Here is a 26785-nt window from a genome sequence, read left to right as displayed (position 1 = left end):
AGGGCTGCGGGGGACCCCAAACTTCCCCCCCTCCTCGCCCCCTGCTTGGGCTCTGGGGGTTCCCCCTTCCCTTCCCTTCTCCGGGGCCCTCACCCAGGGCTGGGGGGACCCCATGTTCCGCCTCCCCTCCCGTGAGGCTGAGGGAGCACTCCACCCTTTCTGGGTCCCTCAGGGTCGATGGGAACCCCCCCCACGTTCCCTTCTTTGGGACCTCCATTCCCCAGCGTTTGGAGAGGGGAGGGGGGGGCGCCCTCGTTGCCTTGCTCCCCAGATATAGGGACACCCTCCCCCGGGGTTGTGGGGGACACCTCTCCCTGCCTGGCTTCCCAGATATAGGGCCCCATCCCCGGGTTGTGGGGCACCCTTCTTCTTGTCTGGTTTTTCAGTTATAGGGAAACCTCCCCCCCTCGGGGTTGTGGGGCTCATCTTTCCCTGCCTGGCTCCCCAGATATAGGTTACCCCCCACCCAGGATTGTGGGGGACCCCTCTCCTTGCCTGGCTCCCCAGGTATAGGGGACCCTCCAGGACCTGTAGTCTTCCCTGGGGTCCCCGTTTTTTCCTCGCCTCTAGTTCTCCATCCCATAGGGTCTCCTTCCCTAACCACCATTTTTGGGGGTGTGGGGGCCCCCTGTCCCACCCTGTTCACTCTAATTAGCATTCTAGGGTGCCCCTTGTTGTCCTCATCCCCCACTGTCACCACCCCAAAGGACAAGAGTGTCCCTTCTGCTGGTGGTGATGGTTGGGACGGGTGCTGGTTCTACAGGAGGAATTGCCGGGGGAATCCCAACTGCCTGGTGGGAATTGGGGAGCACGTCTGGCTGGGCGAGATAGATGAGAACAGCTTCCACAACATCGACGACCCCAACTGCGAGCGCCGCAAGAAGGTAGACCACCCCCCTGCCCCTTCAAAAGCCCTTTCCGGTCCCTGGGGGAAGATGGGGACAAGGGCAGGTGACAGCTCGTGTCCCCCAGTAGCCAGTTGGGATGTGGCTGTTTGTATGATGCCGGAGTGGCGTTTTCCCAACAAACACCCATGAAGCGGCCGCCCTAACTGTTGGATTTCTGCTTGCTCCTCTGCAGCGGCGAGTGATCACTGTTGCTTTCTCTCTTACGCCAGAACGCGTTCGTGGGCTTAACGAACCTCGGCGCCACGTGCTACGTCAACACTTTCTTGCAGATGTGGTTTCTTAACTTGGAGCTCCGACAGGCCCTCTACTTGTGTCCCAGCGCCTACTGCGAGTATGCGGCCGGAGAGGGCATCCCAAAAGACAAAGGTGGGTGGGTTTGCTTATTTTCTCCTACAATTTTACACATTGGCATCCGCTTGGGGATAACGTTTATCGGGAGAATCGGTGGGCAAAGCTACAACCGCTCGTCTGATCTCCACACCATTGTTTTTGAGTCCATCGCTCGGCTTTTAGGAACAAACTATCCTTTACTCGAGTTATTTCTTAAATCGATGTGATCTAATCTGGTTAAGAAGAGCCGATTTGAGTTTGTTTCTTGCCGGGCTGCTTCCCAAACTGGTTTCCAGCTTAATGATGGTGCTGGGGGTGGAAGCACATGGGTTGGGGCTGATCTGTGCTACTGTGGAGCTGCACTCATCCCATGGAAGGGCAAAAATTGAGGTCCCCAGTACGAATGAGGCTCCTCATTGCCCACACGCAAGGGCCTCGGGCAACGTGTCTTTATGTATGGCATGGCGCTATAGGTACACTCTGGGTCAGGGCAGCCACCTGTTTTCTTCTGTTGTTGTTTTTGTGGTAATTTTAAATGATGTCTCACCATTTAGGGTAAAAAAGAAGCTGTTGCTACAGGGTGTGCGCTGCTTAAACTGTTCACTCACAGCTCATGCTCGGCACTGCCGGATATTTACAGTTGGATTCGATGGTCTTAAGGGTCTTTTCCGACCTAAATGATTCTACGTTTATATGATATTGGGCCTGCACTTGGCACTTTGCTGTCATTACTGACATGAACGGCTTCGGTTCTCGTGATAATTTAAAACAGCTTTTAAAAAGCGTATCACTTCTAATCGTTAAATTTACAAAGAAAGAGTAAGCGAATTCGAATCACTTGAAACAGTTATCTCTTGCCTTGAGTGAGTTGCTGTAACTTGTGCAACTTGTTTTTAATAGATTATGAGCCTCAGACCATTTGTGAACACCTGCAGTACTTGTTTGCCTTGCTGCAGAACAGCAAAAGGCGATACATTGATCCCTCTGGGTTCGTCAAAGCGCTGGGCTTGGACACTGGACAGCAGCAGGTAGGTTTGAGGCGCGTCCCTCGAGTAATTGTCTTCTTTAAAGTGGCGTGAAACTGCCCTTTTGTGTTATTTTAGCATCTCTTTTAGGTTATTTTAGCTGGGATCTCCTTCTCCCTACAAACACAAAGGGAGAAGGGGCACTCAGGGCCCTTTCAGGAGAGGAGGAGCCCAGGGAGTGGAGATGGAATGGGGAGTGCTGTTAGCGCCTGATCGACGCCGGCACCATGCGGGGTGGGAGCTGAAGGTGCCATGAGGGTCCTTTCGCAGGTGCTTTATGAGCTGCTCCTCCCAGGGCGGTGGGGACTTCAGTGGGGCTTTGAAGTGCCCTCGCAAGGCAAAAAGACCTCAATCAGGTCACCAAGAGCCAGCCGAGGTCTGAGGCGAGCGTGTGGGGCAGAGAAAGCACGGTTAGAGAGGGGTGAGCACTGCAGACGAGTCCCACAGGGCTGTCCCCGAAGCTGAAGAGAGCTCAGGAGAAAGGCACGGCTTGAAAATAAGCTTGGAGAAGCGAGGGGGAGATTGTCGGAGGAAGAGCCCGAGCGCCGGTGTGCGTTTCCTCGGGAGGATGCGAGAGGGGAAGGAAGCGGTTACTACCGATCGGTGATAGTAAAGGCCGGCCGGGAGAGGCCATAGCCCGTTTGTTTTCGGAAGAGGAGAGCGAGGGTGGGAGAGGAAGGCCCTGAGCTGAGGGTGGGGAAGCTCCCGAGCCTTGCAGGAGGGGACAAACTGACAGGGTGGCTTCTCATTTTGGGGGGTGTTTTTCTTCTCACCTTATAAGGCAAGCAGGGACAGCTTGAATTGCACGCTGAGCTTCGAAAGACGAGCGTTAATGGGATAGAAAACTCCGCGTGAGTGGGGTTTTTTTTTTTCTTCCAGAGCCCTGCGAGGAGCAGGGGCAGAAGTCAAACCACTCGGCGCGGCTGGCCGGGAGCCAGGAGAACTCACGCCGTGGTCTCATGCTGGGGGCCTCGCGCTCCTTTTAGACAAATTCCTTTTTTTTTTTTTTTTTTATAGTTCTCCTGACTGGTCTTTTATTTTTTGGGGGTTTTTTCTATTCAGTGCACGCCGGAGCCTCCGTGCAGCCTGTGTGTAGGGCTCCGGGTAATTTGCAGTAAATTAGCGACGAGTTGTGATTGAGCTTTGTGCTGTGGCGTATTGTTAAGGGAATTGGCTTTCTCTTCTAGGATGCCCAGGAGTTTTCCAAGCTGTTCATGTCACTGCTGGAAGATACTTTATCCAAACAAAAAAACCCAGATGTTCGCAACATAGTGCAAAAGCAGTTCTGTGGAGAGTACGCCTATGTCACAGTGTAAGTATTTGGTCTTTGGGAATAACATTCCCGTAAATATTTAAACATTTTAGAAGAAGTTGAGGGGGGAAAAGATCCCTCCTCGCAACTGGAGCAGGCAGGTAAGGTTCTGCCGAAATGTTTTGTTAAGAGGTTTTTAGCTTTTAGGTTTCCTGATCCTGTGCGCATGGTGGTGTTGCAGTTCTTCAGCTGCTTTTAACCCCTTAATGAAAATTTTGCAATTAAACCTGCTGCTGAGCTAATGGAACATAGAGTCCTGCAGCCAGAAAACAGAGTACTCGGCTGTCATATTTTCATTCCCGCGTTCTGAGAGATGTGGATTTCACCTCAAAAATGACATGAAATGATGTGTGAGTTGTGAGCAGCTGCTCCTGCTTTTCCTGGTAGATCCTATTATCCTGTTACCGCCATTTTGCAGAGTGTTGGTGGTGTAGAGTTGTGAACCACATTAATTGTGATTTTTAAACAACTTTTTCTCCTGGTTTTATCATTCAAGGAATAGTTTACTAATAGCCAGGGAGTTCAGACACACGAACCAGTGAACTCACTTCATGTGGTTTTGTCTTTTCTTTCTTCCCAATCCTAGCTGCAACCAGTGTGGCCGGGAGTCCAAACTCGTGTCTAAATTCTATGAGCTGGAGTTAAACATCCAAGGGCACAAGCAGTTGACAGACTGTATAACGGAATTCCTTAAGGTACGAGCTCGGTGGTTTTTGAGTCCTGCTATTCTTAGCAAGGTGTTTTAATCCCTTCTTTCAATTAACAACCTTTGAGGTTGGTATCGGAGCGAAGCGACTGACTTTTCTCAGCGAGATGCGTGCAAAAGGAAAGGTTTTTTTCTGTAAACCCAAAAAATGAGGATTGAGTCATGCAGGCGAGGAGTGGGCTCCGGACCAGGGCGTAACACAATGTGCTACGGCTTTAAAAAGTGCTTCAAAGCCGTGTGTTTAGTGAAAATAATTTCCCAGCGAAGTTGGAAATAAGTCCCCCGAAGTCTGTCAAGAAGTCCCTGCGTGCCTTGTCATGGATAGCACCGGGAGAACGTCTGCTTTTTGTGTTTTCTATATCGGTGCTCATCCGCGTAGCAACGGGAGACGTTCCCCCGCTCTAAAATGTGCTCTCAGAAATCCTAGGGAGGGCTGGAAATAGCTGCCGGAACAGCTGCAAGTGCTCTTAATTCGATTTGAAAATTTGCCTGGATCTTAAGTTAAGATCCGGCATCTTAAAGGGTCGAGGTGTGGATTCGACTCCAAATATTTAGGGCAGAACTAACCTGAAGCGTGACTCTGTACCTGAGCTGGCTGGCTGTCGGGCAGCGGCTGCGCTCATGCGCTCAGCAAACCGGTCGCTCTGCTTGCGGAAGGTCTGCTATGAAAAAAGACTGGTTTGTGTACGTGCATTAAAATCCCGAAACGGTGAACTTCCAGTTTGTCTGCTCCTCCTTCAAAGGAAACCACCCGGTGACCTTGTTTAGGGCAGTTGGAGTTCTCCTTTGGCATAATCCTGCCGTTGGATCTACTTAGGCAATGACTCTTACGCGGTGATATTTGGCTGAGCACAAGAGGATTGTAGTTTTCAGGCTAAAATGTGGCTTTACATTAACTTGGTCCATGTGAGCTCGTAAAAGGGCAATTTAATGATTTTCGTTTTCCATAGCCCTCAGTACAAACCAACTTGGTCAAGCGGAGAGCGCGCCTGACAGTCCCTTATGTGACCTGAGAACAGGGCTTAATTCGGTCTAAAATTTTCCTTAAAGCGAGAGCAGCCGACTACGGCCGTGCTGTAAAGCGCGTTTATTCGCGTGCTTTTTTTCACCAAGCGATTATTTTGGAAAGCAGCTGGGTAGAGACTTAAATGATTAAAATAACTTCCGTGCTTTCCAGTCTCCAGCTGTTGAGTAGCTTGAACTGGTTGACTTTTCAGTGGTAACCTGTTCTCAAGACCTTTCTCTTTACCTCCCCTCCTGGCTCAGGAAGAAAAACTAGAGGGGGACAATCGTTATTTTTGCGAAACTTGTCAGAGTAAGCAAAACGCCACCAGGAAGATCAGGCTGCTGAGCCTTCCCTGCACGCTCAACCTGCAGCTGATGCGTTTCGTGTTCGACAGGTAAGCCTCTCGCTGGAACGCCCTGGGTTGCGTGGAAGCTCTTTGGGAAGTCGTCTGCTCGGCTCTTTTCTGCCTTGATTTGAGAGATTGAGGATTGAGTGCGTGCGTGAGCTTCTGGGGGGATGCTCGGTGGGTTTCCAGGGGAGTTATTTTGAGGTGTGAACTGTTAGTGCTCTCCCCTGAACCGAAGCTTTGCCTCTGTGCAGACAAACTGGCCATAAGAAAAAGCTCAACACCTACATCGGCTTCTCCGAGCTGCTTGACATGGAGCCTTTTATGGAACAAAAAAGTGAGTTTTGTGCACTGTGCTTCGTTAACTTTACCCACCGCCCCTCGGCAGACGAGAGGAGATCTCCTCTGAATGCCCTTTTTGATGAAAAATGATGTCAAGGGTTGTTTGAAGCCCGTGTTTCAAAGAACTGCCTCGCTAAGTGGGTTGTGGAAGCCACAACCTACTTAGCGAGGTCTCAGAGAGGTGCTCGTTCAAGTGCAGTCTTTGTCCGCTGCCTTGGCAAAAACGTTAAGTGCTCGGGAAGAAGAGATCCGTGCTGTTTCATCCAGAGCGCTGCGTAACTGCCGCTTTCCTTCCAGATGGCGTTTATGTGTATGAACTTAGTGCCGTCCTCATACACCGAGGCGTGAGCGCCTACTCCGGGCACTACATCGCCCACGTGAAGGATCCGCAGACGGGCGAGTGGTACAAGTTTAACGACGAAGACATAGAAAAGATGGAGGGGAAGAAACTGCAGTTGGGGATTGAGGAAGATCTAGGTAAAACCTTTAAGTTGTGAGTGCCCTTTTAAAATAACTCTTTTCACCAAAAACACGGAGGCTGAATACGTGGAGGCCCTGTTACTCTTAAAACAAAAGCGCTCCTACGCGTGCTGTCACGTCTTAGGAGTAACGTCTGAAATGGCAATTCTCTTAATTGCAGCCAGATTTTCTTCGTTTCAGCCCCGTGTGAGTGTTTACGCACACCTCGTGATCGGTTCCTCTACTCTAGTATTTCTCTTGCCCGCCGCATGGCAGATAAGACGCTGATAACTCGGGCAGCAGTTGCCTATCGGGATGAAACAGGCGAGTTGCTGCTTCCTTGGCTGCTGTGCAAAAGGAGGTTTCAGAACAGATAACGAGATTACTTTCAGTTTCCTGAAGGCGTTATGTTTTTATTTCCACTGAGGTGTTTTATTTGGAGGCAGTAAAGAGTCTCCATAATAAATCTTAATCCGAATAATGGTTTGGAAGCCCAAACTGCGTTTTTACTTTGCACTTTTTACTTCTCCTTTGGGCTTTTCTGTTCTACCGTCGTCGGCTCTTCTTGTGCCGGTGTCCTGGTGCTGCCCAGATAGCCCTGTTGCCTGGACAGGACAGGGTCTTGATTTCTTGCAGAACTTGGGCTGAGCGTTTCTCAGTCTGCGCTCACTGTATAGGAGCGGTTCGGCATTAAATTGGTGTTTTGAGCGCTGGGCTTTGCAGTCGCTCAGTGCTCCTTAGCGCAGGATGCTTTGCAGTATCGGGAAAGAGGGAAGTTAATGCCGGAAATGTCACTTGCAATGCAAGCAGTCCGTTCCCAGAAGCACAGGCCCACCAGGACGCTCGTGCTTTGCTGCAGTTGGCCTTTACGAAACGTTGCCTTTCTTTAAAGCGTCCTTCAATAACAGCGTGGTGAAAAGACACCCTCAGATGTATTTGCTCCCTTGGTTCGTTGCAAAGCGGCATCAGCCTGTGCGCGCCCTTGAGCAGGCGTGGGGCGTTCGCCTGCCTCTCCCGCTTCCTTCCGTGCACGTATCCACGCGCTGCCGCGGTATTTTCAGCTCTCTTGCTAGTAAACACCTCCTCGCGTTTCATCACGGCGTACATAAACGCCGCCTGCCATCGGAGCAGCCTTGTCATCCTGTTAATGTTTGACTACCGCTTGCCTGCAGCCCAATTGTGAAGCTGGCTAGACATCTAGTGGTGTAAGATAGAAAAATAAGCGCTGACGGGGAACGAGAGCTTCTCGGCCTTTCATTTTAACTTCCCGAGTTACCCAGCGTAGCGAAATAAGATGCAAATAAACCTCTGTGACCTCGGTCTTGTAAAGGTTTACACTTAAGCGCAAATAAGTGTTCTTGCTGAAATACAAGGCTGCGTGAAGAATATACATAAAGCATGTTTAGAAGCTTCTGGAGGCTGAGATCCTTAATATATCTGTCAAGTCTTGATGTTATTTGCCTACTCCAAGCCAAGCGGAGACGCTTCTTCGTTACAAAGGTGCGCAACAGCAGGAGAGCGTCGATAACGTAAAAGCAGAGGTCGGCTGTGGGGAGAGTCCTGTGGCCTGGCCTGTGCAGATGGGAACAATTTAGAAAATATTTGGAGAAAATGCAAAGAAAGAACGTCTAGGAAGTCCCCTGGATGGTACGGTGGGAGAGGCACATGAATTTTCCCAGCATTTGGGAAAGACAGACATTTCTGTAAACATTTCAGTGTTCCATTTAGAGTTTGATCTATGGAGGGTTGTTCCCTTGTTTGTTTTTTTTTTGTAATTAAAAAAAAAGCTTGATTTTTGAAGCTGCAGCTGTAGATAAGTACTTTTTCCTCGCCTGGCAGTCTGGCTGGAAACGACAACTCTTGCAACACGAGTTTACATCGCATCACCAGCTGCTCTGAAATGACCATTTCCGCGGCTGTTCGCTCCATAAAAGCGCGTGTTTTGTCACGTACACAATCACCTGTAAATAAGACTTTTTGGGTTGGTGGTTTTTTTTTTCCCCCCCCTGAGGATTTGGCTCTGTTCTTTGGTGTCAGGACACCAGAACAAGCGGCGCGGCGGAGAAAGGATGTTTTTTGCAAGAGCTACTTTTGGCTTGGTGAGGTTTTAATTGGGGAGAGAAGAAAGGCTCTTGCAGAGGGCGGTTGAGAGCAGGCTCCTAATTTTGGTCCCTTGGAATTATCCTGCCTCCAGAAACGCTGGAGGGATTTGGGTTCTTTCTTTGGGATACAGTTTCGGCTCATGCCAAGCCCAGTGCTTGGCAAAAAGAGGCCTGGCAGGGCGCAGCGGGGAGAGGGAAGCCGGCTAGGTGGCAAACTCGTCCCGTTAACGGAGAATGGGTAAAGCGAACTTGTGTGTTTATTGTGTTTTGCCTTCTGTGCCGCAGCGGAACCTTCGAAATCCCAGACTCGGAAACCGAAGTGCGGGAAAGGGACCCACTGCTCGCGCAATGCTTACATGCTGGTGTACAGGCTGCAAACCCGGGAGAAATCTCTGACAGTCGAAGTACCAGGTAAGGGAGCTTTGACTCCTCTGGCCTCTCCATCTCGTTTTGTGATGCTCCAGGCGGGGGTTTTGCTCGAAGCCCCTTTTGCGACCGCTGTCTGGGAGCCCCGACGGTACCGTATGGAGACTCGGCGTCATGACCGGTAAAACCTTTGGGCTTTCCTAGCGCTTAAACAATACGAACCTGCTGATCCCACCCCTGTGCCTGCTCAGACCTCGCTATCCTAACCAGCGAGAGGGGATTGGGAAAAGGGGTTAGGAGGAGACCGTCCCGCTGGGAGCCATGTGCGGCGGTGGGAGCGTTGGGATTCGCGGCCGGGATCCCACAGGAACCGCTCGGGTTCCTGAAGGCGAAGGAGAACAGCGTGGTTAAATGTCATCGGCAGTGCACGCTCTGTGCTGGAGGTGAATAATCCTGACAGATGTCAGGTTTCTTCTGCGAGTGGTTAATCTCTGCCGTATTGAGTCTAAACGGCATGACGATAAGAGGATGCAAGCCCTTAACGAGAGTTTCGTACAAGCGTGTTCGTGTCTTGCTTTAGAATTACTGGGGGTGGCAGAAATCCCTGTAGGTTTGGCCTGTGGATTTAATGGTGCTTCGCGGTTGCGTGCTACTCGATTAGAAATACTAATTAGGCCCCTGGTGCTGGTGGGGATGGAGGCGTGTTCCACCTTCTTCCCTCTTCGGCGAAGCGGGGACAGTGGAGGTGGCGCGTCCCCTTTGGACCTCCCCTGTTTGTTCAGGTTATCTGGATGCAGAGGTGGCAAATGGTGCAGCTTTCCCCCTCCCCTAATAACAGCACCAAACCTTTTCCAGCCCCGCCGCCACTAAACCCCCCCTGCGAGCCGCACAGCTTTGGGAATCGCTGCTAATTCCTGCCTCAGATCTGTATTTTCAGTCTGTTTCCTGAGCTCTCTTGCGCTCCCTTTCCTCCTACCCCTCTGCCCGAAACAATAACTCGGCAAAAAGCCTCTCCACCCAGCTCCAAATTCCTGCGCAGCCCCGCGGTTGCCTTTGTTTCAAGTGGAAGGCTGCCAGGGAACAGGGAGCGAAGGGCAGCAGTCGAGCCGTGCGGTTGCGGGGAGGTTTCATGCAACTGTAAATTTGAGGCATTTTGCTTTGATGCTGTTAAAAGCGGCTTTTCCGGGACGGTGGAGAGACATGACTTGGCTCTGACCTCAAGAGGGTCAAGCTGGTTGTTTTTTAATACTGTGGATTCTCCCAGGGTGAATATTGTGCTCTCTGGCCACACAAGCGTTAACCTTTCGGGAAATATTTTAGCTCTTCAAAATACTGCTGAATAGGAAAAGGCTTCAGATAAGCAGTGCTTTTCCCCCCCTCCCTTACACCAGCGCTTCGAGGGAAGTGTTTTATCTTCTTCTTTCCTCTGTTGAAGTTTGGTTTGTTTGTTTGTTTTTTTTTCCGTTGGCAACAGCAAAAATTCCCATTCCTCTCACCTTCCTGTCGGCACCAGGATCTGCCTTGACTTATCTCCCATCTCCTGAGGGCTTTTTGCCCTTGGGCTTTGCGACGTGCTCGACCCCTCTCGCTGCGATCGCCCGGACCCGTGGGGCTGCACGTGGGGACGAGCTTCAGGTGTATCCGTAGGGTGAGAAGCTCTCGCTTCTCCCTCAGGAACGCCAGGTCCTCGGCAGCACGGAGGAGCCACGCTCAGCGGGAGGCAGAGAAACGGCAGGAGTGAGAGGAAGAGCAGGGAGGGATCGAAGCGGGCAGCGAAGTGTCCTGCCCTGCTCCCGCTCTGCAGCCTCTCGCTAAAACCCCCGTTGCACTTCGCACGACGGCCAGCGCTCGGCGTAGGCTCGTTAGCAGGCGAAGGATTTCTCTGAACGCAGCAACCGACCCCGAGTACATTATTTTCTTGGGCGCTGTTGTGTCGCGCGGGGTAGTCGCATTTAATCATCTACAACCATAAATATTGGGGAGAGCAACGTCCGCGCCCTTGGCTTTCGGAAAGCCCTCGTATTTCGGTAGCTGTGTAGGGGAATTTTTAGGCTTGCTTGTTATCCCCAGATAACCGGTCGTAGGGATAATTGAAATAATTGGCATTTTTCCTTGAAATGACCGCTTTTTCTTCTTTCCCAACAGCTTTTCTGCAGGAGCTGGTCGAGCGGGATAACTGCAAGTTTGAGGAGTGGTGCAACGAAATGGCCGAGATGCGCAAACAGAGCGTGGCCAGAGGCAAAATCAAACACGAAGAGGTGAAGGAGCTCTACAAAAGGTTACCCGCTGAAGCTGGTCTGTAAGATATTGTGGTAGTATTTTGTATTAGACCGTTGTTAAGATTAGTAATGTTTTGTAACTAACCCGCAGCTCGTTTCTGTGGCCTGAGTGCTTGGCTGGAAGGCATTAGCTGTAGCCCTCTCGGCAGATCGCTGTCTGTTGTTGCTGTGTGCATGCTTAGGATTTGTTTTCCCTTTCTTGTTTTTCTGCCTTAACCTATTTTTCTCCTTTTTTGCTCATTCTCATGGCCTCTGGCGTCGCTAATTCCCTGTTGCTCCTTCCCCATCAGTCAGTCTCCTGCGTGCTTCCATGCATTGTGACTGTTTTCTTCTGCCTGGTGAGCAGCTTGGCTCGTTAGCGCTTAGTAGCATCGAGGCAGAATAACCGGCCGGTCTCAAATTGCCAACTCACGGCAAGTTTGGGAGCTGTTGATCTGAATTAATCAGCAGGTAACGGGGGATGAGAATGCCTGACCTCCAGCAGAAAATGATTTAATTCATCCCCACCAGTGTTTTGAAGCCCCGTGTCTAAGCTTCAGGGTCCGTCCGATGAGCGACTGGAGTTAATCTTTCCTACTGCTCCTTGTTTCTTGTCGCCTTAGTGCGCCTGAGCACAAGGATTCTTATTCCCCGCCTTGTTTTTCTCTCCCGTCTCCTTCAAAACAAGTGTAAGGGCACTTGCTCTCTCCATCCAGCACGGGGAATTTCTCTCCACTACAGTGCATCTCCTAAAAGCTCCAGGAAATCTGTGATTAAAGACTTGAGGATGTGTTTAATTGTGTAGCCTGTTAGACAATTGGATTTTTAGCTTTTAATATTCATTGCTCGATGCTCAGAACCAGCAGCGAGATTCGAGTAGCCGAACAGCAGACTCCTCGGCTCCCGTAAACGTCTGCCTCTACAATTTATGAACCCGGCTTTGCAGACAACGGGCGCTTAACTCGCAAGCAGGAGGGTGTCGCAGCTCATCTTGCCGAGTCCCCGCAAGCCTGAGCGGTGTTAAAATGTCACCGTTAAATCAAAGTTGTGGTGGAGGTATGAATCTGCCGTGAGTCACCGTTAAAAAGGAGCAGCGAGCGCAACTCCGGTGTGTTTTCTCTCCCCCCTAGCAGAAACAGAATCGTTTGCTCTCGGCGTTTCTAACAGGACGGAGGAATAAATTGCAAAAAGGTGTTTTTTACAGGTGTGGGTAAAGCTCCTCTGCCCCAATTTGAAGATGGCAGTACCTGAAGCGCTGCCCTGAGGGCACCAACTACCTGTTTTGGGCATGACAGCTCGCTAGCACAGCTGGAGGCAGCGTTGTCCCAGAGCTGCTGTGGGTCCCGTCCCGCAGGAGCTCGGGATTCTCTCCGCAGCTGTGCAGACACGTTTTCTGCCAGCTTTGTGTAGCCTGCCCCAGAAAAACCGTACTTTTCCGGGGGAGGCGGCTTTCATCCCAAACTAGCAAACCATTTCTGACAGCGTTGCAATTCTCTGGAGGTCATGGCTGTGTATCTCTGATGGCGTTGCGTAAGATGAAAATACTGCTGATTTATCCTGCAGAGGAGAGAGGGTTTGAAACCCGGCTTCGCAAAGATCCAGCACGAGCTGGGGAGACAAAGGATTTTCCTGTAGCTTCTCTGTAGCTACTTCGTATGAAACGTTAAGGATTTGTGTTGATCTGATAAATGTAACTAATGGTTCCGTTTCACCTCGCATTCGGAGCTGCCCTCCTCGCGTCAGCACAGAATGGGTTTAATTTCCTCCTAAATTCCCAATCGTCTCGCAGAAAGGTTTGCACATCAATACGGGGTCTTGGTGTTGAGATACAGGGGTTTCACCCAAAGCTGTTTCGCTGTTCGTACAGACGCTGACCCGCTCCTGAACCTTGGCTTTGTGCAAGGTGGCTCTCCTTTAGCAAACAAGGGCGAGCCTGCTGCTCTGTTTCCAAAAGAATCGTGCTCACACTAAAAAATGTGAGCAAGTTTCCGCTTGCAGTGTAAATCTTAAAATGTGCGAGTGTTTCTCGCCCGGATTTGTAAGAGCAGCCCTGAATAACACCGACGCTTTGGGCGCCAAAGGGATGGGGCGAACCCTGACCTCGTCTCTTTGCTCGAGTTGCCTTTAATGTATGATCGTAATTTAAATGTTATATTTGTCCTTCGATGGACGATAGGAAAGCCCTTCCTCGACTGCTCTCCGCTAAACCCCTGAAGGCTTAGCGGTCTGAAAGCGCTCCTGCTTGGAGTGCTGCGCTGTCTCGTATCGATTGCCTGAATTGGAAATGACCGCTTGTTCTTGCATATTTTAATTTCACATAGCTTCTTCTAAGTCTGCGATGCGGAGATGAGAGCTGGATGGGGGAAGCTGTATCCGATGTTTGGAAACTTGTACCACAGAGATTTAATCAACAGCGATAGCTTGTTAATTTTTAAAAGTACCGTTGAATATCGGAGTAATTATAAAATACCATCTGCTGTGTTGTGTATTAGCTGACACGTACGGGCTTGTTTCTCTTTGTGGTTTTTTCCCCTCCCAGGTTCCCCGTACGACTTCATCTCTCTCGAATGGCTGCAGAAATGGCTGGATGAGTCTACTCCTCCGAAACCTATCGATAACACAGCCTGCCTGTGCTCGCACGGCAAACTCCATCCCGATAAAATATCCATTATGAAGAGGATATCGGAGTACGTGGCCGACTTCTTCTACAGGAGATACGGAGGAGGGCCCCGGCTGAACGGTAAGGCGTCGGGCGGGAAAACGCCCTCTCCAGTCACGTTCTCACATGCTGAACGTGGTTTAGAGCCTTGTTCTGGTCCCAGCCCCATTTTGAGCCATCCTTTATCATCATAACTTTATTTCTGCCCATAGCTTTTGTGCTGCGCTGTTATTTCCGGGTGAATTTTTGTAATATCACCTAATTGCGTTAGCATTCAAACAAATGCAGTTAGTCTGATTGCAGGGTCTGTTACAGACCCGAGTTCTGCTCTCTCGAGGAAGAGCTGCGCGTGGAGGAATTTTGGAGAAAGCGGTGGTGGTGCGTTTAGGTTAGAAAACGTGATACTTGGATGGTTTTATGAAGTTGATTCTGCAAAATAATGAAACTTGCACATGCAACCCCCCCCGCCAGACTCTTGAAAATGATTTTTCTGTGCCTGCAGCACCTACAGATCCTGGCGGGTCTGGTGGGGCTCGGGCCCGCATCTTGCCAGCAGCCCGCGCTCCGGAGCAGCACGGATGTGCGCGGGCCAAGAAAATCATTTACTATCTTTCACCTCCAGCCTGTCCTGAGCTGCCTCAAGCACGGGAAGCACATACGTGTTAGCCCATGTGCTTGTGTTGCAGGCATCTGTCACGCGTTTCGATTTTTGGGGTCAGCCCAGCCCCTACAGACCTTGGGCATCCCTTAATCAAGCCCCAGGCTTAGTTTCTTTTATAAAGGAGCTCAATAACTCCCACTGAGACCAAATTAGCTCAGCTCCTACTAGGAGCTTATAGGGAAGAAACGCAACCGGCAGAAACTGCTGTGACGCAGGCAGCCTTTGTGGGGGGAAAAAAAAAAAACCACCACCAAACCAGGCCAATGTTTATTAGTCAACTGGAAGATTGCCTGCAGGGTTGGGGTTTTTTTATTTGTTGTTGTTGTTGAGAACAGCTGGGAGGGATGGATCGGATGCGCAGCGTTCTCGGACTTCCCTGGATGCGACCCTCTTGCTCCCCGATGAAAATACATGCCCGGCTGCGGCTTTCCGCTCCTGTCGGGCCGGTGTAGCTTTGCAGGAGAGTTGGGTTTTTTTAAATCTCGATTTAAGTGGCAAAGTGCCACAACATAGGCTTTTCCCTTGCGTACGCCTAAACTCTCCTGCCTTTCGGCTCGCGTGGCTGTACGTTGGCGTGACCGCGCTGGCAGCTGTAACTGCAAACTGTTGATACCAGCGCCTGAGAGCTGTGAAGCTAGCGGAACAGATCGCACCTCATCTGAAGCATTTTACGCTTATTTAAGCTTCAAATGTGGCCTGATCTGGCAGTGACCCCAGGGATCTCCTCGTTTACATGTGAAATCTCCGGTCATGAGGGAGGGGAGTTGGTACCTACCTGTCTGAGGGGGTTCGAACCAGCGAGGAGTAATAAATTGTGTTTCTTTCCCCCCCCCCCGCTGCCTCGCCCCAGTCAAAGCACTTTGCAAGGACTGCGTAGTAGAAAGGTGTCGAATCCTGCGCCTGAAAAACCAGTTAAACGAAGACTACAAAACCGTTACGAACTTGCTGAAGATAACAGTCAAGGGGTATGTAAGTCCCGACCCTTTCAAACGGTGTCAGAGATTTTCTAGAAGTGCTTAAATAGCTTTTTTTCCTAAAGATTTTACTGTTTGGGGCTCCGAACGGCCAACAGAGTTGTGATTCGGGTTGCCGGTGCTGTTCTCTCTCTGCAGGAACGACGGGTTTTGGGTTGGAAAGGCGTCCTTGCGGAGCTGGCGTCAGTTGGCTCTGGAGCAATTAAATGAGCAAGACGAAGACGCAGAGCACAGTAACGGGAAAATGAATGGAAACGCACAAAACAAAGGTAGTTCTGCTGCTGGAGAGACCCACCAGCTCTGACTGATACCTCCTAACAAAAGACACGTCAGGTGCTCCTGTAGCTGTTTTGCTTCCCTTGTATGAGTAGGGAGGAAAGGATAATAAATCAAATAAAAAGCTCCTTCATTTAAGGAGCTCTTTAGTTGATAAGCTTCAAAACTGCTGGGTGATCTTTGTATCCAGTGAAGAAGATGAGGTAATAAGTAGTTTTACAAAGCTGTGTGAAATTACCGCCCCAGACGCATGATCTTTTCATCCGCTTTTATCTGAATTGAGAGAGCACAGGGGAGGAAGAAGCATGAAAATTACCTCGGGGAAGGGATGAAGATGTTTATTGGGAAGGTCTGTGGATGAAAGAGCACAGCTGGTAAAGCCTAGGAAAAAAAAAAAATCATTAATTGAACTCTCTTCTGTGCCCATATCGTGAGTCTGAGGGGTTTTTTTATTTGCCTTCTGCTCTTTAAACCTTCGGAAACTGGATATTTTGTGGAGCTTTTTCTGAACTGAGGGGGAGAAGCTTGTTTGAATGAAAGGGGAGACGATGGGCATTGATACTGGGCTTGAAGGGGAACACCGCAGCCCTCCTGATGGGGGTAATTCTCCTCCTTTTCCTGGGTGGTGACCTTGGTTTCCCAACAGGTTGCAGCTCCCAGTAGTAGGTTGGGATTGCTCACGAGCCAGCTTGCGCGTTAGGCGGGTGGTCAGACACTCTCGCTGACGCTTTATTGTGTTTATGACGCTGCCGTTCAGCGGCTGGCGCTTCTGTCTGTGCGGCTGTACTTCTTAACTATAATTTATACGTTAATGGGGGGCTGGTCAACCCCCTGGCAGGCGCCCCCTTAGTTTGTCTGGCAGCATCTGGTTTAGATCAGTGTCCTCATGGCAAAGAGCGGACTAGTATTTTGCCAGGAAGGTTTTTGCTCCCCGAGCTCTTACCTCTACTTGTGTTTAGGTTAAACTCTTAAGATCTTTAGGAGCAGTGAACCCCTGTGGTGTTTTAGCCATAACAAATGCATCCTTTGTAATCTCACAAAGGACCAGCTTGTGCTCCCCGCACTTCAAAGCACTCCTACGTGGCCTGGAGGCTGTAATCCCGCCTGCCCAGAGGCCAAGACATTTGAGAATAACAAATTTGCTTCCAGAGCCTCCCTTGGGTTAAGGGTTTTCCTGCAATTTGAAAGGCAACTGCGCTTCTTTTCCCCTACAGGTTTTTCCTTTCCTTGGGAGGGGAGCTCTGTGCAATCTTCTTGTATTTATTATTTATTTATTTATTTATTTATTTATTTATTTATTAGATGAATCAAATGAAGAGAAGAGAGAGGAGGAAGAGGAATTAAATTTTAATGAAGACATCGTTTGCCCACATGGTAAGTCTCTACGGGGGCTGTTGTTGCCCACCGCTCAAGACGTTAACCTCGCCGCCTTTGCTCCGCGTAAGACCAACATGAGTTGTCACTGAGGAAACGCGCTTAATTCTCCTTTGCCCGGTGTTTCTCCGCACTCAAACTCAGAGCTTTTATTTGCGAGCGCTGTCCCGTTGCAGTGCGGGTTTTGGAAGGCAGCGCTAGGGACGTAAGCGCGCAGGCGCTGGGATGCTGCGGGAGATGCTGGGCTGCGGAAGGGAGCGTCTCTTCCTCCCGCTAACCCGGCGCCGCCATGGAGCGAGGGCAGCCCCGAGGACCTGCAGCCGCTGGGAAGCTCTGAAAGGATCAGGAGAAAAACGGGTGGTGTAAATCAGCCAAAGGTGGGAGCTGAGAATATCCATTTATCCTCTGGGTTTAGGTGAAAACAGGAGCACTTACCTAACAACTGTGGAAACGGGCTTATCTGCGAGCGGCTGGGACCGCGAAGGGTATCGATTTACCAACCTGCTGTGCTTTGGTGTCTGTTTACGTAAGGTTTTGACCCACTGTTAGTTGTTTTGCTAAGTTGACGCTTCATTAGCTACATCCTTGGCTACCTGGTTGTTTAAATCTCGATTTTTCAGCCTGTAGGTTGCTCCCAGACACAACTGTTCTAGTAAACTGTGTTTGGAGGCATAAATTTCCCCGCCAGGGATGCTCCATCTTCTTCCTACTAAGAAAGATACCCGCCATAAATTAGCAACGCGCCTCCTGTCGTCAAGGCTAATCAAGGATGGAGAGTAAGGGCTTGATAAAGCCGTATTTTAAAGCAGAGTGGTTGAGCACTTTGTCACGGTGTTAGCTGGGTTTTTTCAGAGCCTTTAACGCTGCGTTTCCCATTGCCGCGAGGCTGCTGCTGTTAAATAAAAGCACGCAGGGCGGTGATGAAACATTTAATGTAGCTGGACGTGATAAAAATAGGCCAGTAGGCCTTTGAAAATATCACGCTGGTAAATCGCTGGTTGGTCTGTGACTTTGGGTCGTATCAGAATAAATAATATTAAATACGGGGGCCGCTGGCAGATCAGATTTCATCGTCTTGAGCTAACCTCCCATTTACTGGTGGAAAACAAACCTTTCCACCTTTAAAATTTCCCTCTGGAGTGTATCAGCGAATCTGTAGTCGCGGTCTTTACAGCTTTAATTTTGCTGGGGAGGAAGTTCCTGCCGTCGCCGTCACGGTCGGCGCTGGAGAAGGCAGCGCTTTCTCTGCGAGGTCTGGCTGGCCTCCAGAAATGCCATCCGGGCGTTCCCTTCAGAAGTCCCTTCGCATCTTTGCTGCCATTTCTTGCTCTCCGGTAGCTGCCCGACCCCAGCGATTCATTTTTTCCAGATACCAAGTGAAGACTTCTTGGATATCCGTGCCCAAAACGTGTCTCTGGATGGGGGGGAGCGGGGTCAGCAGTGCTTCGGATCATCTTCTTCCAGATGGCAAAGCACTTGTTCCCCGCACGCCCAGATCTGATTTTTTTATTTTTTTTTCCCCACCTCTTTCGCTCAACAGCGTATTAATCTGTTTTCATTAATCACACTGTGTCAAGGCGCTTATTTGTACAGTTTTTGGTTTTTTTTTTTCCCCTCATCCCTGCTGGCTCTGGAAAGCAGCCTGGTTCTGCTTCCTCCTGTGGTAAAGCTGCGCCACTTGGTCGTGTTTGATGAAGAACAAGTGGCCAAGCGCCGCATCGAAGCGGTCCAGCCCGACCTTTTGTTTAGTAGAGGAAAAGCGGGAGGGGAGCGTTGCTATTTTTTTTTTCCCCCCCTTCGGGGCTGGCAAAAATCCAGGCTGGGCTGGAACGAGGAAAGCTGCTGGGTCTGCGGGGCCGAGGAGCTGCTTGTAATGTTAAAGAACTACCGGAGGGTGGGGAGGAAAGGAGCTTTTTCTCCCTGTCTTCTTCCTGCAGCTCTCCAGGCTATAGAAATACAGATAATAAGGTCTCGTGCCCTTTGCTGGGCACGGCTCAGCGCCGCAACTTCGCAGTTGCCGTTTTGCTTCCCTCTCCCCGGTGGAATCCACGCCGAGGCACGAATACATTCCCGTGCCGCCTCCAAATCCGGTTTCGCATCTCGGTGTCGCAGCGACTGTTCCTCTTATTTCTCCCCGCGGCCGGTGCCTTGACTTCGCAGCTGCCGGCTCGCGGGGCGACGCGGTTCTGCTTTCCCCTTGGCGATCTTCAACCCCGCAGCTGGTCGGATCCCCGAGCCTTCGCCTTCTCCGGTTTTCCCAAGCCTTGTTTCTGCGTCGGAATGCGCGTCATCACGCGTACACGTGGTGGCCAAATGCGCAAGCGTGACCTTTCTGCTATGGCTGTCGCTAAAATGACAAATACCTCGCGCTAAACTGTTCCGTAGGGGTTTTTTTTTTGAGCTGTTTGAGCATCAGGATGAATAATAGAGCAGGCAAGTTGTCTGGGGGATAGCCGGTAAATCTTGTTTTGGATCTACTCACCCCGGTTGTTCCCTCGAGTGGATTTAGGGTGCAAAACCTGTCCTTTCTGGATTGTGAGGCGCTTGGGTAGGGCACGTGTAACTGCCTGAGATCATACGGCGGTCATTTTGTTTTTCAAGGCTGTGGAAAGCACCCGGCTGCCGTTTTCCTGGGGCGCGGGGTTAGTCTGCAGCTTGGTAAATGGGGTCGCTGTAAAACCGTAGCTATGGATAGCCAAGATCAGAAGACAGTAGCCCTCTGCCCCCTTTGGCTTCTCCTTGCTTTTTCCGAGCAGCTCTTTACCGCCGCTCGTATTTGATCAGCTGTTTGGGTTCGCGAGCTTGGAAATCTAAAGGACGTTTACATGAATTGAAGTCGGATTATATTTTTTTCCTGTCTAAACAAGGAAATGATAAAGAAGTTGAAGGTGACTTTGTGTATGGATTGTGCTCTTTTTTTTTTTTTTTTTTTTGCTGACATGGTGTTGGCTGATACCCCCTAATCTCTTCAATCTAGTTACGGCTGCAAAACATCGCTGAGCGCGTCAAGAGCAAAGCCCTTCTCTTGGCTCTCTCTCCGCAGGTGACCTGTGCATATCCGAGAACGAGCGGAGGGTGGTTTCGAAGGAAGCCTGGGAGAAACTCAAGCAATATTTTCCAAAGGCCCCTGAATTCCCAAATAACAGAGAGTGCTGTTCCCAGTGCAAGGTATTTGAATGCCAAACGGCGTCACCCTTTTGTTGACTGTAAATACGCGGTCATGTTGCTGGTTTTCTTTTTAATGCGACGCAGCGCAGTGGAGGAAAGTCGCATTACCTTTTAATAACAGCTAGGAACTGAAGCTGTGGTGTAATTAATGATTTCGTGCAGATTTTGGAGCGCGAAGGGGAGGAAAACGAAGCTCTGCACAAGATGATGGCCAGCGAGCAGAAGACTTCTCTCCAGAACCTGTTTCACGATAAATGCAGACCTTGCCTGGGCAGCTGGCCTCAGGTACGGGAAGGAGGGCAACAAGGGGAACGTAGCGGGACTCGGGGCAGGTTTTTATGAGCTTTTATCCCTCTTTTTTTATAAAAAAAAAAATTGGTTTTCACCTGCGAGAGAGACTGCCTGATCATCCTTCCCTGGGTCCGAGGGAGCCGGTGCCTGCGGAGGGAAGCCTGTGCCAGCACGGCTCACACGTGTGTTGTGCCGAGGTGTGATTTCCCCCGATTAGCCGCGCTGGCGCAGCGCCCTGCTAAAGATACACGAGAAGGACTTGTGTGCCAACATAGCTGTCGTTGGCCCAGACTCGGCTAGATAAGCAGCGACAATATTGCTGCTGTGGTTACATCCGCCCCTAGAAGGACCGAAACGGCGCGGCCGTGCCGGTGGAGGCGCCTTACCACCGCCCTCCGTCTGCCTTCCCGTGCAGGCCAGGCTTTTGCTGCCGGCCGGACAAAATTCCCGTGTGCTCCGGCATCCGCCTACAGCGCGAGAGCTCAGGGGGAGCTTCCCGAAATGCTGCAGCCCTGCAAATAGGAGCGATGGTCCTGCGAGTCCTGTCGTACCGGCTTCTCGCCGGCACAAGCGTACGGCTCTCTAGGACCTTCCTGGGACTTCGAGGAGGCTCCGGAGAAACGGCACAAGCTGTTGGCTCCATGCCTTGGCTCCCAGACATCTCGTGGCGCTGATTAATGATTGACTCTTAGATCCTGCCAAGCTGCTTTGGCAGGTGTCTGCCTCGGTGGCTCCTACGTGTGAGGGCAGCTTGCCACTCTTGGGTGCCTTCTCCAGCCGGGAATAAATATCGAGGTCAACACGGTTCCCTGTCTCAGAACCAGGGAGTCCCAAAAGGGTTTAAATGGGAAACGCTCTGTGCTGAGCTGGAGAGCTACCAGGTCCTGCCGGCGGTAGTTAAGGGTAGTATCAAGTTGGGTCGGCTTTTGTAGCTGGAGTAGGTGATGGAAAGCTGAAGCCCGTCGCCACGGGGCAGCTCAAAATATGAAGGTCTCTCCAGGCAGTGAAGCTACGTCCTCCGTTCTCTTTGCGTTTCCTAAAGGAGCCCGATAAAAAAAGGCTGAGCATCTTTCCCTCGAGCTTTTCGAGTTGATCCCAAGCAGTTGGGGTTCGGGGAAGAAAATAAGCATAGCGGTTTAATCTAGAGGGGATGAAGGGAGGTAAAAAAAAATAAATAGATATATTCCTCAGATGTGCTGAATTTTCCTGCAGAAAGATGGAAGGAGCCCTTAAATCTGCCCTAGGGAAAGCGATGAGGATAGGTGAGCAGGGAAGTGATTTAGTCGCCCAGCTCTTAGGATCTAGGTGGTTTCTTGGCTAGTCTGGCGGGCTGTCGAATGGCGAATCAGTTGGTTTATCCGAAAACCGCTGCCTCCTGAGGGTGCCCGGCTGTGGTTTTGAGTCCGTGCTGCTGCCGAAAGGAGAAACTTCTGGATTTGGATGGGAGAAGCGAATGAGGCAGGTTGGGGCGCTCTCACCCCACGGCCAGCGGGGTGCAGAGATGCGTCTGCTTTAAGCCCCGAGTACCCGGCGAGAGAAAACAGTGCTGGGGAGTCTCAGCTGCTCCAGGGGAAATGACCGTTTCCTGCTGTGAGTTAAAGGTAATTGGATCTAAAGCTAAATTAACTTTGTAATAAACACGAGATTAGTAATGTAAGTGCTTAGTACTTGATCCCGAATTATTTTCCTTGGCTTTCCCAGCACACTTGGATGGAGTTGTCATGGTAAGAACGCTGAGATCTCGAAGAGATCAAGCGCTGCAGAAAAAGCTGAACAGTCATCGCTTCTCTATTGTTGGATTAATTAAAAAAGATGCTTTTTTTTCTTTTCCCTTTTCACCTCCAGGAGACAGATGAGCTGTACATTGTTTCGCAGTTCTTTGTAGAAGAATGGAGGAAATTTGTCAGGTAACTTGGCTTGAGAGTTCTTCGGTGCTTTTTATTCCTTTTGGAGGGGCTGTAGGTGATGATTTTTGCATTTCGAATCCCGGCGCAGTGCGTAGTTCCCTGTGGTTTGCCATCGTAGAAACGAGGAAGCTGATTTTTGCAGGACTCGTATGGGTTGTAATACGTTGTAAGAAACCGAATTTCCTTGTTTACTGCATCTTAACCAGACGGTGGGATTAGATTAGTAACCTGATTAGGTTTTTTTTTCATCTGTCTGGAGCTATATCCTAGGCAAAGGTCACCGCTCAATCCGGTTTCCATGGGCTGCTGGTAGGTAGGAGATGGAAATCTCTGCTATGTAGGAGAGTAATTTTGCAACGCGCAGGAACGCAGATCTGATTTCCTCGTCGGTAGCGGTTTAATATTCCCCAGTGGAATGCCTTCTGTAAATATTCACCTGTGATTTCTTCTTGGCCGCCCGCAGAGTTGCGGTTTGTGTGAAATAAACCCCCCCGAGCTTTTGCAAACCCGCTTCTCCTTTGCCCGCGCAGGAGGCCGACGCGATGCAGCCCCGTGTCCTCGGTAGGAAACAGCGCTCTTCTCTGCCCCCACGGGGGGCTCATGTTCACCTACGCTTCCATGACCAAAGAAGACTCCAAACTGTGAGTTTGCTTCTCTTCACGCACCTGCCTTTGCCGGGTGCCTTCGTCTCTCGCCAGCCGCGGGGAACGCTCCCGGAGGCTCGCTGAGCTGCAGCAGCACGAGGAGCAAGTGCTTTCCCTTGTCAAAAAGAACACGTACGCTTTCTCAAGCCCACCTTAGCCTTCGTGCAGGGCAAGACCTAAATTGTTGAAGGATTGCCGGGTCGGGGTGGGGGAAAAAAAAAAACTACAGAGCTTACTTCAGCTTGGTTAGTTCCTAACAATAAACCCTCCTGAATTTGACCGGGGTGTAGAAACATCCGGCTTCCTTACGGTTTGCTTTCCGTGAGACTTGCCCCCGCGGCGCTGGATGCTTGGGCTGGAGTTCATGCTCCGTAACGTCGCTTCTGCGATGATGCAGAACTAAAAGTAGCAGATCTTCCACTCGCTCCTCTCCTCCTCCATCCTCCCTCCGGCGTGACTGGAGCAGAACAGCGTCACTAATAACCCGCTGCTGTTTCCCTGTTATCTTGGGTGTACGGGCCCTCCCGTGCAGCTGGAGTTATGGACTGATTTTGCGGCTTTTCTTTCGTTAACAGACTGAAAAGAAAAAGGGGGAGGCTGTTCAGGAGCTCGGGGCTCGGCTTTTCCATGTCATAAAGCATGTTCTTGTTCCTTTGCACAGTATAGCTCTGATATGGCCCAGCGAGTGGGAGAGGATTCAAAAACTCTTTGTCGTGGATCACGTCATCAAAATCACCCGAACGCAAGCTGCCGGGGCGGACCCCGAGAGCGCACTTTACGTCTCCGAACCCCGTGAGTGACTCTTTTGCCGCTCTCTGTGCCTTATTCTTTGGCTGCTTGGTGCCAACTCCCTGGGAAACGGTTCTTTTTCGGATAAAGGGGCAGATCCAAGGGGATCCCGAGCTCGGCAAGTGCCCTTGGTTATGTGAGCCGCCCCGGGTTAGCGGCGAGAGGCGTTGGGCGTGTGTCTTCAAGGAGCTGAAGCAATTCAATGCATTTTTCCTTTTTGCCTCCCCAGAACTCTGCCCGGAGTGCAGGGAAGGGCTGTTATGCCAACAACAGCGAGATTTGCGTGAGTACACCCAAGCAACCATCTACATCCATAAAGTGGTGGATAATAAGAAGGTACGGGCTCTCTCCCTCGCTCCTTGCTCATCCTGGCTCCGTCTTATTTAACGGAAACTGCACCCAGTGCCCAAATAACGACCCGCACACGGCTATCGCAGCCCGCCACGTCCCCGCAGGGCTGGGACCTGCTGGTGGGGATGTAGGATGGTGGTGGGTAGGGCTGCTCACTGTGGCCAAAAACCCCCCAGCTCTGCGGCTCGCGGGAGCTATCGCTTTGGCAAAAATAGCAAATGGGAAAACTCTGGCTGTAACTATGAAAATTTGGTCTCCTCGAGGCTTCCTTTTGCCAAACCGAATTGCTTGTGTGATCTTAGCATATCTTCCCGGCTTTGATTATTTTAGACAATGTTGTAACTGTTTCTGTCTTCGTAATGGCGTTATCAGGCTCTACCTGTTCTCCTCCCCCTCCGATATTTGTCATTTCCTTTCTTGGTTGCTCAAGTGACATTTGTTCCTAGATAGAAATGAGCTCTTCAACCTCCGTGCTGGTGAAATAGCAGTGAACTTAGGGGATCTTGAAAACCCTCTCTACGAAGCTGTCAGTTCTGTCTCTGCTTCACTGGTGTCTTAAGGGATGAGTACCAGATCTAGAATTGGCTTTACAGGTACCCAAAAGCTGGTTATAGTAAGTCTTCCTCCATAGGGATTGATTTATGCTTTAAGGAGGAATCGAATGCTCATGGGCAAGCTCAGATAAAGATGTTCCCTGCACCTTTGCAGCGTGGGGTTTGATTTTGTTGGTTTTTTTTTTTTTTTGCCTCTTGTTGATTTCCACCTCCCTGTCAATCTAAGGGAGGAGCTGGAGCCCGGAGAGCTGCGGGGTGCCGGAGGCCGGATGGGTTTCTGCGGCGGTTGTGAGATGTAGAACACGCAGCGCGGTCTTGAGCCACGAGCTAGAGGTTTTCAGCTTGTCTGGAGGCTGAATCTCGAAGCCGTATCATGGCTCTGGTGCAGAGGAGGATTGTTGTTTCTTTTCTGCTGCTGGACAGGACTCTGCTCACACGTGGGGCTGGCAAAAAAAAAAAGAAAAAAAAAATAATAAAACCAAAACAGGCAGCTATTCTTTGCCGAGCAGCTGGAGTTGGCGAGAGGGGGCGAGAGCTTGCCTGCGAGATCCCTCATTACCAGGGCAGCCTCGGCGGGATGCGAAGAAGCAAAAATGCCCGCCGGCGGCGCTGCCAGCGAGCGCTGGGGACGGCGGCACTCGAAGCCGCTGCTTTTCCTTCCCTGCCGGTTTTGATTTGCAAAGTCGGGGAATGTTTCCCCGTCCCTTCGCCCCTGCTCCCCCCCTCCTCTGCGACCCCCGGGTCCCTCCTTCGGCTGACGCTGCAAGAGGGAAGCCGCAGCCGTAGAAAATGAGCGTAGGGGCGGCACTGCTGGAATCTGGAGGGCTCTGGGGAGGCTGCGGTTGGTGCTGGGTGTTTGGGGGCTGTGATTGCATCGTTAATTGCTAATACGTTGACGGAGAAGCGAGCTCTTGGGCATCCAGGATGGAGAGCGCGCGTGCCAGTCTCCTGGGCTCCTGCAAACCCCGGCTCCAACCGAAACATAGACGGGAATTCACGTCCGGCAGATCCGTGCCTCCTGGAGTGACTTCCGCGGAACCCAACATCCTTTTTATTTATACGTTTGTGTAAATTATTTAGATTTCATTTACTTACAGCCTCCAGACCCGTAAATAATGGTGCTGAGTGCCTCTTGTCGGGCTGCTGCGGGCTTGGATAAGTGTCTTAATTTACAGATAATATTCCTTTCTCCGTGTTGGGGCTTTCGTAATACACTTAGATGAAGCAGAGAAGCAGCCAGCTAATGGGAAAGAAATCAGTCCAGGCCCCTGGAGACTTTCCCTTTGCCTAGAGAGGAGGGCAGGTCCTGAGCCGCAGGAAGCACCTGCGATTCAACGGAGAAGCTTCTTCTCCTGAGCCGAATCCGCTCCCCCCCACACAAACACGCTTCGGTGCAGCTGGGGAGGGCCGGAGAAGACTTTGCAGAGCACGTGGAACACATCCCTGGGTTATTCCCGCTGGACCTCGGTCGGTTGGATCGAGGTGGCGTCCCGGAGGTCTCTGCAAGCTGTTTGCCGTGATGTGACAGTCCGGGTTGATGCTGTCCGGTTAGTTACGGAGAATGATTTTTATGACTTCAGGTAATGAAGGATGCTGCTCCGGAGCTGAACGTGAGCAGCTCAGAAGCTGAAGAGGAAAGGGAGGAAAACAAGCCAGAGGGGGAGCAAGACCCAGATTTTAACCAGGTAGAGATCAAAAATAACCGCCAGGTTCCTCGGGTTTTGCATGGCCCTCCTGAGTCAGTGCGGCGGGGCTCCTCCGTCTACCGCTAGCAGGCATAAACGACAGCGTCTTCAATTGCCGTTTTAATGGTCCTACCGCCCCATCGCTTTGTTTTTTGGAGAGATCAAATATCGATGGCGGCTCGTCTGCTTGGCTGGGAATCCGCCCCGCGCCGGCGGTAGAAGCGGGAGCCGAGGTTTGGAGGCGAGTCTTCCGCTCCTCCGGGCGCTCGCGTGCGGCGGGGGGGCCCTTGCG

The 26785-nt window shown here is 50.9% G+C and overlaps 1 protein-coding gene across 1 annotated transcript in view; it reads left to right on the top strand.

The window, feature by feature from the left end:
• Nucleotides 1-767: 767 nt before the first annotated feature.
• USP48 (ubiquitin specific peptidase 48) overlaps nt 768-26785 on the top strand; it is a 28643-nt gene continuing 2625 nt past the window's right edge. Inside the window, exons 1-21 of the mRNA XM_009890070.1 lie at nt 768-884; nt 1118-1274; nt 2139-2266; nt 3451-3575; nt 4162-4270; nt 5548-5681; nt 5888-5970; nt 6273-6452; nt 8822-8947; nt 11048-11197; nt 13700-13900; nt 15331-15445; nt 15593-15723; nt 17033-17104; nt 20148-20272; nt 20435-20557; nt 22409-22470; nt 23001-23111; nt 23776-23906; nt 24133-24239; nt 26389-26491. Of these exons, the coding sequence (XP_009888372.1) occupies nt 1178-1274; nt 2139-2266; nt 3451-3575; nt 4162-4270; nt 5548-5681; nt 5888-5970; nt 6273-6452; nt 8822-8947; nt 11048-11197; nt 13700-13900; nt 15331-15445; nt 15593-15723; nt 17033-17104; nt 20148-20272; nt 20435-20557; nt 22409-22470; nt 23001-23111; nt 23776-23906; nt 24133-24239; nt 26389-26491 (2413 nt within the window). The 5' untranslated portion in view covers nt 768-884; nt 1118-1177. The remainder of the gene's footprint in view (nt 885-1117; nt 1275-2138; nt 2267-3450; nt 3576-4161; nt 4271-5547; nt 5682-5887; nt 5971-6272; nt 6453-8821; nt 8948-11047; nt 11198-13699; nt 13901-15330; nt 15446-15592; nt 15724-17032; nt 17105-20147; nt 20273-20434; nt 20558-22408; nt 22471-23000; nt 23112-23775; nt 23907-24132; nt 24240-26388; nt 26492-26785) is intronic.

The sequence above is a fragment of the Charadrius vociferus genome, unplaced genomic scaffold, assembly GCF_000708025.1.
Source record: "Charadrius vociferus isolate BGI_N301 unplaced genomic scaffold, ASM70802v2 scaffold328, whole genome shotgun sequence".
NCBI classification, from domain to species: Eukaryota; Metazoa; Chordata; class Aves; order Charadriiformes; family Charadriidae; genus Charadrius; species Charadrius vociferus.
The sequence above is the reverse complement of the archived record's forward strand: the minus strand, read 5'-3'. Positions and strand labels throughout refer to the sequence as shown.